The sequence below is a fragment of the Emys orbicularis genome, chromosome 6 (genome assembly GCF_028017835.1).
Source record: "Emys orbicularis isolate rEmyOrb1 chromosome 6, rEmyOrb1.hap1, whole genome shotgun sequence".
Classification (NCBI taxonomy): Eukaryota; Metazoa; Chordata; order Testudines; family Emydidae; genus Emys; species Emys orbicularis.
The window spans coordinates 38,569,454-38,583,250 of NC_088688.1; the positions used below are offsets into that span (position 1 = coordinate 38,569,454).

A 13,797-nucleotide genomic window follows, 5' to 3' on the forward strand; every position below is an offset into this window, starting at 1 on the left:
GCACGCAAGCTGATTTACTGTGGCACGCTGCTGCCAGCCCGGTATCCCCGCCGCCGGCCCCGCTCAGCCCGCTGCCAGCCTGGATGGACAGAACCCCGAGCCGGCAGTGGGCTGAGTGGGGCCGGCGGCCGAGACCCCGCCTGGCAGGGGCCGGCAGACAGGACTCTGGGCTGGTGGATGGAACCCCAGACCGGCAGCGGGCTGAGCCGCTCAGCTTGCTGCTGGCCTGGGGTCCCAGCCGCCGGTCCGCTCAGCCTGCTGCCAGTCTGGGGTTCCATCCGCCGGCCCCTGTAAATGTAAAATGTATTACTGGCACGCGAAACCTTAAATTACCGCGAATAAATGAAGACTTGGCACACCACTTCTGAAAGATTGCCGACCCCTGCTCTATGGAATCATTGAATTTAATATCTAATACATTGTTGTTTTGTTTACCTGGAGCATCTGCAGGCATGGAGCCCCTCAGCTCCCTGTGGCCACGGCTTGCCGTTCCCAGCCAATTGGAGCTGCGGGAAGTGGCACCACTTCCCGCAGCTCCCATTGCCTGGGAATGGCGAATCGCGGCCAGAGGGAGCTGAGGGGCTCCATGCCTGCAGGCACTCCAAGTAAACAAAACGTCCCAACCCGCCAGCGGCTTACCCTGACGGGCCGGGAACCAAAGTTTTCCAACCCCTGAAATATAGGGTCGGCTTATGAAGGGGTCATACAGTTTTGCTATTTTTACCTATCCATTTTGTGGGGTCGGCTTATAAACAAACGGGCTAATGAACGAGTATATATGGTATATAAAAATGCCTTCACTTTCCCTCTAAACCAGGTTGGTATTTTAACCAATACAGACTTTTTTTTTTTTTTTATTGTGGGATTCCAGCTTTTTGGGCATCAAGTGAAGTGTTCTTAAACAGTTTCCAATTATCATTCACATTTTTCGGATTAAATTCAGTCAGAATTAAAAAAACAAACAAACAAACAAACAAAAACCACACTTTAAATGCCAGAGACTAAAACGCAAATCTCCCATGAATATGCAGTATCTGAGTAATTCAGACAAAGGGTGTTGCTGTGTCCATATCTTTCTCACTTTTGGCATCCAAGAATTGTGCAGCTAATCCTGTATCAGAAGCCAAATCAAGAAGCTGTGTGAATTTGTCAAAATATATAAAGTATTTATGATAATTTTGGATAATCTAGAAAGCTGGCATTTTTTAGATCGCCATAAGGTGTCCATTTATTTTTAAATTGCATTTAAGACCAACCCCATGTAAAATCCCAACTGGAATTATTTTCAGAAATTAATAAAATAATCTAAATGTTACAGATATTGGATTGTCAAATTATTTCTTTAAAACTCCACTCCTGCCTGCTAGTCCACATGTGCAATATATCTCGTTTTCTACATCCTCAGAACAAGGATGGCTTTTCCTTTTCCTTCAGGAAACTCTGACAGCCAAAGCAGGGGAAAACTGGGCCTTGAAGATCTAGACCAAGGCCTTGTACTGGCAATGGAAGTGTATGGGGAGCCAATGAAAGGATTGGAGTACAGGTGTGATGTACTTATGGGGTACAATTAAAAACCCACAGCAGGCCTGTGCCAGCTGACTCAGGCTTGCAGGGCTTGAGCTAAGGGGCTATTTAATTTCAGTGTAAACGTTTGGGCTTGGGCTGCCACCTGATCTCTGGGACCCTTCCACCTTGCAGAGTCCTAGAGCCTGGACTCCAGCCCAAGCTCGAATGTTTACACTGAAATTAAACAGCCCTTTAGCCCGAAGCCCACTGAGCCCAAGTCAGCTGGCATGGGCCAGCCCGGGTGTCTAATTGCAGTGTAGACATACCCATGCAGGCCTGTGAAATTGAGGAGATAGACATTCAGAAGTGAGGGCCGTCCCACCAGGGAATTTTTATTGTGTTGCTAACACTTGTGATTTTATTGAGTCTCACAATATACATGTGGGGGGAGGGGAGGGTTCCTGAAAGCCCCAGCTCCTGGAGTTCAGTAATTTTGTGAGAATTTCAGCTATCATTTTTTTTAAGTTGTCCTGCTTGATGAAAACATTAATCAAGGAAACTCTTGAGACTGAAAAGCCAAAAGGCACAAAACCATCCTCCCCCCAAATTCATTATTTTCTTTTAATCTTATGATTTTGGGGCCTGCCTCATCACTTTTTAACTCCTGATGGGCAATGCTGGAAGAACTGGTTGACATCTGAAAATTCTGGAAGCCTCCCAGTACTCCACCCCGAACGAGAAGAGCAAGGTAAGTCGATGGGAGAAACTAATGTAGACACCGCCATGATTTCAATAATTTCCATCCCACCATCAACCTCAGCCTAGATCAATCCACACAAGCGGTCCATTTCCTGGACACTACTGTGCTAATAAGCGATGGTCACATAAATACCACCCTATACCGGAAACTTACTGACCGCTATACTTACCTACATGCCTCCAGCTTCCATCCAGGACACACCACACGATCCATTGCTTGGACACACAGCCAAGCTCTAAGATACAACCGCATTTGCTCCAATCCCTCAGACAGAGACAAGCACCTACAAGATCTCTATCAAGCATTCTTAAAACTACAATACCCACCTGCTGAAGTGAAAAAACAGATTGACAGAGCCAGACGAGTACCCAGAAGTCACCTCCTACAAGACAGGCTCAACAAAGAAAATAACAGAACACCACTAGCTGTCACCTTCAGCCCCCAACTAAAACCTCTCCAGCGCATCATCAATACAACCTATCCTGAAAGATGATCCCTCACTCTCACAGATCTTGGGAGACAGACCTGTCCTTGCTTACAGACAACCCCCCAACCTGAAGCAAATACTCACCAGCAACCACACACCACTGAACAAAAACACTGACCCAGGAACCTATCCTTTCAACAAAGCCCGATGCCAACTCTGTCCACATATCTATTCAAGTGACATCATCATAGGACCTAATCACATCAGCCATGCCATCAGGGGCTCGTTTACCTGCACATCTACCAATGTGATATATGCCATCATGTGCCAGCAATGCCCCTCTGCCATGTACATTGGCCAAACCGGACAGTCTCCACGCAAAAGAATTAATGGACACAAATCTGACATCAGGAATCATAACATTCAAAAAACAGTAGGAGAACACTTTAACTTGTCTGGTCACTCAATGACAGACCTGCGGGTGGCAATTTTGCAACAAAAAAGCTTCAAAAACAGACTCCAACGAGAAACTGCTGAGCTTGAATTGATATGCAAACTAGATACAATCAACTTAGGCTTGAGTAGAGACTGGGAATGGCTGAGCCATTACAAACATTGAATCTATCTCGCCATGTAAGTATTCTCACACTTCTTATCAAACTGTCTGTACTGGGCTATCTTGATTATCACTTCAAAAGTTTTTTTTTTCCCCCCTCTTACTTAATTGGCCTCTCAGAGTTGGTAAGACAACTCCCACCTTTTCATGCTCTCTGTATGTGTATATATATTTCCTCAATATATGTTCCATTCTATGCATCCGAAGAAGTGGGCTGTAGCCCACGAAAGCTTATGCTCAAATAAATTTGTTAATCTCTAAGGTGCCACAAGTACTCCTGTTCTTTTTGCAGATACAGACTAACATGGCTGCTACTCTGAAAACTAAGCTATGTTGACTCCAGCTACATTATTCATGTAGCTAGAGCAGCGTAACTTAGGTCGATGTACTGCGGTAGTGTAGACATAGCCTAACTTTTCAATTCTCTCTAGAAAACCAAGCTACTCCACTGCCAGGCCAAGGTGCCAGTGGTTTGTACAGCAGTCCCACTTATTATCCACTTCATTGGCCCTCTAAACCCGTGCTCCTCACTCACACGCCCTGCCTGAGAAAATCACCATAGTTCACAGAGACTAGCTCTATCAGATTAAGCACACAAATGAAAATTTTAGAATGCCCGTGACATGAAAAAATAATTTAAATCCATCTGCCAACACTAAAGGTTTTTCCCACTGTAAAGAGGAGGCAAAACCAGCTTTCTACTCCACAACCACTACTGCAGTAGAATCACAAGCAGCAGAACTTTCCACATGATGAATTGGTTAATCAATCAATCATCAGTTTTCAGCATATAACCCAGACAAAGAACCCAAGCTGTAAAACACATTCATCAAACTTCACTGAAAAGATCAACCAGATATGAACAGAACTAAATAAGAAAACTCCATTCCTGACCAGCCTGTATTCCCTAATCCCACCACCCTTCTCAAACTGTGGCCCTGTCATGCTTACCAGAGACCAGGAAGCCCTTAAAAAAATTAGAGCCACACTTGCAACACAGAGCCATAGTTGGCTGGCAGCAACGAGCAAAGAATAACTATGCTGACTACTACTGACAGATATCAATGACACCTTCATAGGAGGTCTGCTCCATCCTCAAGAATCCAAATATCGACTCAGAAAAATCTCTCCAACTACTGTCCTACTTCTAACATCCCATTCTTAGTCACAATCGAGAAAGTAGTAACTACCAAATTCCATCATGAGCCATCTGCTATCATCCTGGATGCCTTGCCTTTGGGCTTCGGACGAGAGCACAACTCAGAGACAGCCCTGGTAGCACTATAAGACAATCTCCTTATGGCCATGGTCATTTTACTGGACCTCTCTGCAGTTTTTGGCACATTAGACTGGAAGGTACTGATAAATACATTAACACACAACGGAGCTGGAGTATACAGCATAGCACTACATTGCCTCCAATCATTTTTTTCCAGCAGAACACCGAGAGTGGTGATGGATAACTGCTCCTTCTCCCCAAAGAACTTAACCTGTGGAGTCCTGCTGGGATCCAAACAATCCCCTCTTTTCAATATCTATATAAAGGTAGTTGGAAGAGAGTGAGATGTCATGGGCTCTACTGCCAATACTGCGTTAATTACACCTAAATGTGTATATCATTCTTCACTGATGCAACAACCATCATGTAGGATAGGTCCATCAATGGCTATTAGCCAGGATGGCCAAGGATGCAATGCCACTCTGGGTGTCCCTAAACCTCTGACTGCCAGAAGCTGGGATTGGACAACAGGGGATGGATCACTTGATAAATGTACCTGTTCTGTTCATTCCCTCTGAAGCATCTAGCACTGGCCACTGTCAGAAGACAGCATACTGTGCTAGATGAACCATTGGTCTAACCCAGTATGGCCATACTGGTGGCCATCATCACTCAGATGTCCAGAATGGTTACAAGAGATCATCTTCTGGATGAGAAGCAGCTGGCTCAAACTCAAGCTAGGCAAGGCAAAAGTGATGCTGATTGACAGGGGAACTGCTTTGAAGAACCATCTTAAACACTTCCCTTGAACCCTTGCATTCCATAGGAGGGATACAGTCCCCAGTGCAGTAAAGTTGTGTGAAGCCTCTGGGTCCTGTTTTTGTTCATTACCAAACCTGGACAACTAGATAGCCTCAGGGACCAAAAATGCCTTTTTTCACATCCATCTTACTAGCAAACTTTGCCCCTTCCTCACAGATGAGGACCTTGCCACAATAATCCAGGCACTTGTCATCTCCAAACTGGATTATTGTAACTCATTGTATCTGAAGGTGAATGTCTAAACAATGTAAAGATTCCAGCTACTGCAAAATGCGGCTGCCTCTCTCCTTCATGGTTAGTCTTTTTATTTCAGTTAATGGATCTTTTCTCCTGAGTTCTGCTCTACTCTGAGTAATAAAGAGCACTTTCAGCATTCTTCAGATATCATGTGAGCACTTAAAATCTACCTATTGAGAATTTCAACTTCAAAATCCTGACATCCTTAGTTTATATTTCCTGGGAAGGTCATGAGAATCGAGTCAGGACTTCCACAAGTATAGCTGGCTAATGGATTTAGTGCTATATCTCTGATACTTATTGGACAGAATGGAGCTTGTCTGTCCCCTAAAGATCAGAGCACATTACGCTTTAATATTCTTTTATTGAGCTTTCTGCTGAAATGCCCTCTAGCCATGTTTATTTGGGCAGTCAGTAACTAAATTAGGCCATTTTATAAAATATTTCAGTCCAATTTAGTGACAAACTTCCTAAATGAGAAGCTAAGTCACTCTTCAAATCCTGGAGCAACAGTTAAAAATACTTCTCCATACCTGTCACTTCCATACAGCATATAGCACAGTGAATGTTTATCTATAAAACTTTTCCAGTCACAGCGTAAATGCAATCTCTTCATTCCTTAAAGAGTCAAATCCTGCTCTCTTCTCCTGAGGCACAGAGGGTACTGTATGGTGCTGCTGTGCAAAATGGGAGGGGGGGGGGCAGTTCCATAGGAGTTCCCTGCGCATTAACCTGCACTGAGGAAGTCACTGTGAATGTGTGCTGCAGGGAGGTGGAAGAGGGAGGTAAGGAGGGTTCATGGCTGCTACTCTGATTTACAATCGATTCCTCATGTAGTGAGGAGTGAAATCAGCAAGGCTGCAAAGGACGGTTTCCTAATGCCTCTTGCAACTACTTGGGCTGGATACTGCAGACAGGATTTGAAGCTGAATTGGTAAAAAGCCTGATATCTAAGGAACAGTATATTTTTACTGAGTTTTAATGATATTTTTCCCATAAATGAACTATATGTATATATAATATATTAATCATAATTAGTCTGGGAAGGAATTGCTTCTTGTTTTTATAAATTTTAAATTTTCACTTTTTGACTTACTTTTGCACTAATAGGAAATCTTAAACTTGGTAACTAAAACTAATGCCTTTAGAAGTTGAGATCTACAGCATTCAGGAATACAATCATAATACTGTACTTAATATACCGGGGTGGATTTGATTTAAATCAAATTTATTGAAATCATGATTTAAATCACTAGTCAGGAAGACTCGATTTAATCATGGATTTCCACATAAAAGTGCATTCTTGTTGGTTGGTATAACCTTAATACATATTCTTTACAACGCAGAGATAGATGAAACCCAAACTGGGTCTTTTTACAGCCTGCTGCCATTATAAGTTTTCCCTTCTAGTGAGAGAATGGTATGGTGGATCTCAAATCAATGAAGGCTACACTCAGAAAGACTTCTGGAATATGCTGCTCAAACAGTTTCACTTTTGTTTCTACTGCCTGTCCCTGGCTTCTCACATTTATCTCCAGACTACTTCTCCTTGTCCAGATCTATTCTGCCCCCAGCAATCTTCTATTCATTGAACTTTTTGAAACTTTGCACTTTTAGAGAGGTAAGGGATTGACTCTGTGTACACAAATTTGCAGAGGGACAATAGGGTTCAGGTCTGTTATTTCTCACCTCTATATATTATTTATTTATTTTATTTTTAAAAAACATTGTTGTTGTTAACAAGCATGTTATCTCTGGAGACACAAATCCACAGTTTGAGAACGGCAAAACTAAGCATCTCTGATGGTATCTTCTAGACTTAACACTGAGTCCCATTGGGTAGATAGAAAGATTAACCTAAATAATCTATACAGAAGCCCCTGGAACCCCATAAGATTGGGTCCCTAATCCATGAACTATTGGAACTCATTTACAAAACTTTTCTTAAACATTACATGAATATATTGTCTCATACTATAGAAATAGAATTTATAATCCCTATTCCATGATGAGATAGCTTTGAGCTATAATGTATCTTAATTAAAACTATCTTCAGATAGGTGTGTTTTCCTCAAAAAGCATTTTATCAAAATAATCCAATTTAAATTTAAAAAAATCCAATTTAAATTTTTTTTAAAAAAATCATTGATTTTTATCTACCCCGTAATATACGTATTTCGCTTTTGTTATTAACTGACCTCTAGAATTGACAGCAAAAGAGTGCACCAGTTGTTGATGACTTCTATATACAGTATATGTCATGCTTATCATGACACTTTCTGTCTCTGCTTAGATTATTAATAGTGAGATTTGTCTGGTCAGCGTTTGGGTGGAGGGGGAAAGAAAAAATTAGTGTCATTTGCTGGCTGAAATTGAATCCTTCAAGTCTAATAATAATCCCTTTCATCTTCAAACATAACTGATCAGTACTAACACCCTCCTCTAAGATAAGTTAAATTATCCACATTTTACAGATGGAGAAATTTAGACAGAATGTAAGACACACTTGTCTAAGGCTATAAAGAGAGTCAGGGGCAGAACTGAAATTAGAACTCAGGATTTACTTCACCCCAAATCTTGTGCTCAGACCACCAGCCGGTATCAATGTCTTGAAACACATTCTGAATTCTGTTTGCAAACAGGGAAATGTTCCTTTTCTGTTTTTGTTTGTTTTGTTTTAATGTTCAGAACACTATTTAATTTCCAGGTGAACTGCCCCAAGAAAGTGAACAGAATCTGAAAAAACACAAGTTACAGATTGATAACACAGCTAGGAGAGGTGGTGAAATGCATTCTAGACTGTCTCTAACTTGTATTAAACAAGGTCCACCTTTAGCGTCTGTGTTTGCCTGTGTTAAATGTTTAAAAAACTACCCTTTTAAGACTGAGCCTATTTTTCTGTTTGTGTTACTCACACCACCTTAAATTAAAACTAAACTATTAAAAATATCCAGTTTACTGTCAGATATACACTGATGTTTGCATTTTGCATTTCAATACCGACAAAGAAAATCCATGAAGTAAGTTTCCCTTCTGTTTATAGTTCATTTCTCTTTTACGTTATCATTCCTGCAATGTTTTGGTTGCAAATGCTGCAAGTGGAATGTTTGTTTAAAAACAACTTTCCAATTGGAACTTTAAAAAATACAGAAACATTTGTATTGGTCTCATGTTTTGTAGAATCTTGTTTATATGAAAATTCTAAATTTTGATTGGACAGTGCCTGTCTTTAAAAAACAAAACAAAAAAAATCCACGGACAAGATTTTTACAAGAAAACTATCTGTAACATTATCTGCTTGGGCCAGTTTTTCAAATGTGCAAATTTCCACAAAACTCCTGATACATACGCTCAAATCAGGAGTTTCTTGCACACAAACCTCTGTTAAAATGTACATATTAGTTGCATAAATTGTATGCATAAATTGAATACAGATTCTTGCATTTTAAAGTCTGCCTCTGAAGTATGTAGATTGCAAATGATTAATTCTTAGACGTTGCAATATTGATTAATACCGATTAAGAAAAATACAATGGATTATTTCTTTTCTGATTTCTGTGGTGAAATCCTGGTGCCAGGCAAAATCAAAACTCCAATTTCACAACAGCCAGGGATAGTGCAGATATCAGAGATTTTTTTATTTTATTTTCCACATGCCTCTTAGCCAGTAAAAGCTGATGAAACAATTAACATTAGCGCATCCTTTAAAACCAAACTACAGTTACAAATCAGTGAATAAAATGAACCCTAAAACATACAGGATTTAGTTAAAACTATTTTCATCTGATCCTGTAAGGCTCATTTAATTAGCTATCACTTGCAAAGATTTGGGATTAGTAAATAGCTGTTTCAAAAACAAAATGGACTAGATCCCTACATTTTTAGTACTAATTTTAATATCCATTTAACAGACTATAAACACTTCCCAGATACTAAAAGCATATGTTTTGATTATTTAAGGGTGAAAGACTTACACAAGACAAAGCTGGAATAAGTCCTTGGAAATCAGTGAAGTTATTCTAGATTTACACTAGTGTATGGTAAATGAGGGCAGACTTGGGGGACAATGTAAATTCATTATTACATCTTGACAATGATGAAGAATCATTACTTTGCTGTTCTAGATAATTTTTATCCCCATTCTAGATAGTGGGGATAATACCGTGACAGAAAGCACCCCTGTATTCACACCCTGCACACAATTGTAATAATCTTTGAGAAAAATATGCCTTGTAAAGTCTCATTTGAAAACTAATAACTCATTGGTCAATATTATCATGATGAAATACGTGTAGCAACATTATATGAAAAGTTAAGAATTCCTCCTAAATGATATTGGTAGCACATGTTTAAACCCATGCAGCCTCAATTAGGCAGGACTGGTCAAGCAGCTCTTAAACAAAGGAATGTTTATTTGCCTTAATTTACATATAAGTAGTAAACAAGGTCCTTGAAACAACAAGAGGGAGCAAGGCAAATCTGCATTTTAGCAAACGATAGCATGAAACCTCTTTTACCAGGACACCCCACATATCCATCTTCACAGCTGGAAGGAACTTTTCTAGGGGTAACCACCTGGAAAATCCATTTAAAAGGGCAACTGAACTAGAAAAGTAAGGGGCAAAAACACCCCAAGTTATTTCTCCCTATCCATCTCTCTCCTTCACCTAAGAAGAAAAAAGAAATACCCTTTGGACTCCAAGAGCAGATCCTGACCAGAAACTTGGTCAGCAAAGTTATTGGGAACCTGTGGTAAGAATTTCACCTTGAAGCAAGTTTAGCATTTTATCTTTGTTTTTCTTGTAACCGTTTCTGACTTTAATGCTTTATACTTAGGTTTTAAGTAAGTACATCTCCTTGTAGTTAAATAATCTTGGTTTATTCTTTAAATAAAACTAATCTAGTGTTGTGAATTGTTTCGGTAACTCCATTTATCGTAGCAGACTGTTCTATACTGATCCCCTTAGAGGAGCAACAGAAGTAATATATCTGTACTGTCCAGGAGAGGGCTGGACACATATTTTGGGGAGGAAATTCAGGACTGAGAGTGTGTTGGGGGTCACCTTGTAAGTAGTAACCGAAGGCTGGAAGCCAGAGGATGGCTGGGGTTTGATGACAGGCTCCTGAGGTCAGATTTGCTGGATCAGGGCTGTGGCTATACACAGATATTCAGGCTGTGACCTGCATGCTGGCAGGCTGTTTGTTAGCGGCACAGGTGGGAGCTATAGCAAGAAAGCATTGTAAGACACCCCAAGTGGCAGGGAAGAGGTGACAACATCTCACTGGTCTGGATTGTATCCCAGAGTGTCATAACCACCTACTTCACAAAGGTTTTTAAAATGCTTTAAGATCCTTGGGTGGAAATTACTATAAAAAGCATGTAATCTTTTCTGCTTTTGCTTTTCAGTCTTTGCTATCTCCTACAATCTAAGCATTAGGGAAGTTTTATTACTGATATATACAACATCACCTAGTGTGGGATATATCTGAGCAGATAAGAAAAGGACAAACAAAACTCACTTCTTCACTATTAAGTATTTTTCTTATTTTCAGAGTCTTCTGGGCACTATTTCCCCATTTTGCTTTATTTCCACTCATACCTATTTTGGAATCTTTCTGATTTTCCTCTCAGCAAGATGGCAAGTATCACTAATAGTGTCTGCTGCTGTGCTAAGAATTTTTTGTAGAGGTTGTTACCTGAAGCATCTGGTTCATTCTGTGCTGCTCCATTGGCACAGTTTTCTGCCACAACTACATTACCCCCAGGATTATGAAACCAAATCAGGCCTCTTTAAGAAGTTGGTTTTTTTTACAAAGGATCTTAGGTGCTTCCTTTTATCATGTGTGTGTGGTATGCAAATGATAATTTGAAAGAACTGTGTGATATAAGATCTTACATCAGAAAACTATGTGGAAGGTGCAGCAAATTTTATATGTATTTTCACATTTTGATCAGAAGTGTATTTAACAAGCCTTCCATTTTGATCTATCAGCTTTGAATAGTGCAATTCAGCTCTGCTTTAACAAGTTAAACAAAATATTGAAGCATTTTTTTAAGCTATGATTAGAATTGCAGTAATCCAAAGCAATGCATTTTGACTATCTTTATTTTGCAAATGCATATGAAGAGAGAATGTATAAAATTAAGTTTAAGAAAAAAAGATACCTATGGGTTTTAGTTTGCTATTTCAGTAGTGTAAATTACATTGATGTCTGCTCTAACTACTTTCCTTCTTGCCTGGTGGCTTTTTGCAGGAAATTCTTAAGAATGAAATCTATAGAAAAGAAATAAAAGTGAAAATCACAGATGCTTCTGAAAAGGACAGCCTCCTTCAGACCAAGGAATATGAGGGACTTGTTGCTGAACCAGTTCAAACTCAAATTAAAGGCCATGCATCATCCCCTTACTATGGAAAGAATGAGCCTTCACCAGACCCATCCAGCACTGCAAAAACCTTTCAGCCAGGTTCCTGGATCCCACCAGATAGCAGTAGCCGTAATAAATAAACAGTTGTAATGTGAAAAATCTTGCCAGTGAATTGCATAGATAATTGCTCTAACAAGCAACATGACTGAAGAAAACTTTTTCATTTACCAACTGTTGTGTGAGAAATAAACTGATATATTAAAGATTTCAGAGTAGCAGCCGTGTTAGTCTGTATCCTCAAAAATAACAGGAGTACTTGTGGCACCTTAGAGACTAACAGATTTAAAGTACTCCTGTTATTTTTGAGGATACAGACTAACACGGCTGCTACTCTGAAACCTGACATTATGCAAGGCACTGCATTTAGCCGTATGGAGTGGAAATCCATCAACTTTATAAATCTGTTAGTCTCTAAGGTGCCACAAGTACTCCTGTTATTTTTGATATATTAAAGTTAATTTTCATTTGTTTTTACACAGCCAGATCTTAGACATCATTGAATTCTTCGTTACTAATTAGTAAATCTTAGTATAAAAACTACTGCTACTTAATTTTTGGGTTTTTTTTTTTTTAAGTAATTGGTAATCTTTTGTTATTCTTGAGTTCATTCTATTTAGTTCATTGAGATAGGAAAATGTCATAATATACTTTCTTTTGACAGACATTTTTCCTTAAAGGTAACAATTTTTTTAAAAAATATAACTATAATCTGGTCTTCAACATAATGGATTTCACATAGCTTATTTGTAGACATGAAGCTTAGAAATGACCTTTTGCACTATCAAATCTAGATTTTTTTTTTGCTTAATCATCATGTATTTCTCTGGAACCCCAAAGAGTTCCCTGCCTATTTTTGCCTTTTAATATGGTCAATGCTGTTGGCTCTCCTAGGTGATTGTAGGGTCTGTTTGACCTCATTAACATAAAGCACTTCAACAATATAGAGAGATTATATTCTTTGTTAATTTTAAGGGACTATATCTTGTAGCTGCATTAATGGATGGTAAAATCAAGTGTGTGTCTTGCTGGCCATCTGTAAGTAGTGTAAAGTGCTATATGGAATCAGTCTGAGTCAAATAAGAGCAGAGTGTGGAAGCACTCTTATTTTCCAGGAATTTAAGATCTCCTAGGCAGTGTCTACACCAGGGGCCAGCAACCTTTCAGAAGTGGTGTGCCGAGCCTTCATTTATTCATTCTAATTTAAGGTTTTGCGTGCCAGTAATACATTAATGTTTTTAGAAGGTCTCTTTCTATAAGTCTATAATATATAACTAAACTATTGTTATATGTAAAGTAAATAAGGTTTTTAAACATTTAAGAAGTTTCATTTAAAATTAAATTAAAATGCAGAGCCCCCTGGACCGATGGCCAGTGTGAGTGCCACTGAAAACCAGCTTGCGTGCCGCCTTTGGCACACGTGCCACAGGTTGCCTACCCCTGGTCTACACCAATAAAATTTGTATCAGGATTACAGGAAGGGCCAGTAATGGTGCAGCTGCATCAGTGATAGTAAAAGTGTAAAAACTAGTTGTAGACAGGGCGCAGACTTTGTCCCTCTTCCCCCCCAGTGCTATTAAACCTGCTCTGTACAGGTTGTCCTGACTTGGTGGTAAAAGCATCTGAGCTCTGTGTTAATGACTTAGCACACCTGCTAACACTGGAGAGTGCTCTGGCTAGGTCTCCCTAAAAGCTGTGGCACACAGGCCCTAAATTCTGTGCTGAAGGTGTGAGACTTGTAACAGCTTCAACAGCAAAAAAAAAAAAAAAAAAAAAAAAAACCCAC

General features: G+C 39.7%; 1 protein-coding gene across 1 annotated transcript in view; it reads left to right on the forward strand.

Annotated features, from left to right (window-relative positions):
* NDUFAF2 (NADH:ubiquinone oxidoreductase complex assembly factor 2) overlaps positions 1-12,195 on the forward strand; it is a 136,061-nt gene extending 123,866 nt beyond the window's left edge. Inside the window, exon 4 of the mRNA XM_065406649.1 lies at positions 11,843-12,195. Within this exon, the coding sequence (XP_065262721.1) occupies positions 11,843-12,094 (252 nt within the window). The 3' untranslated portion in view covers positions 12,095-12,195. The remainder of the gene's footprint in view (positions 1-11,842) is intronic.
* The last annotated feature ends 1,602 nt before the right edge of the window (positions 12,196-13,797 follow it).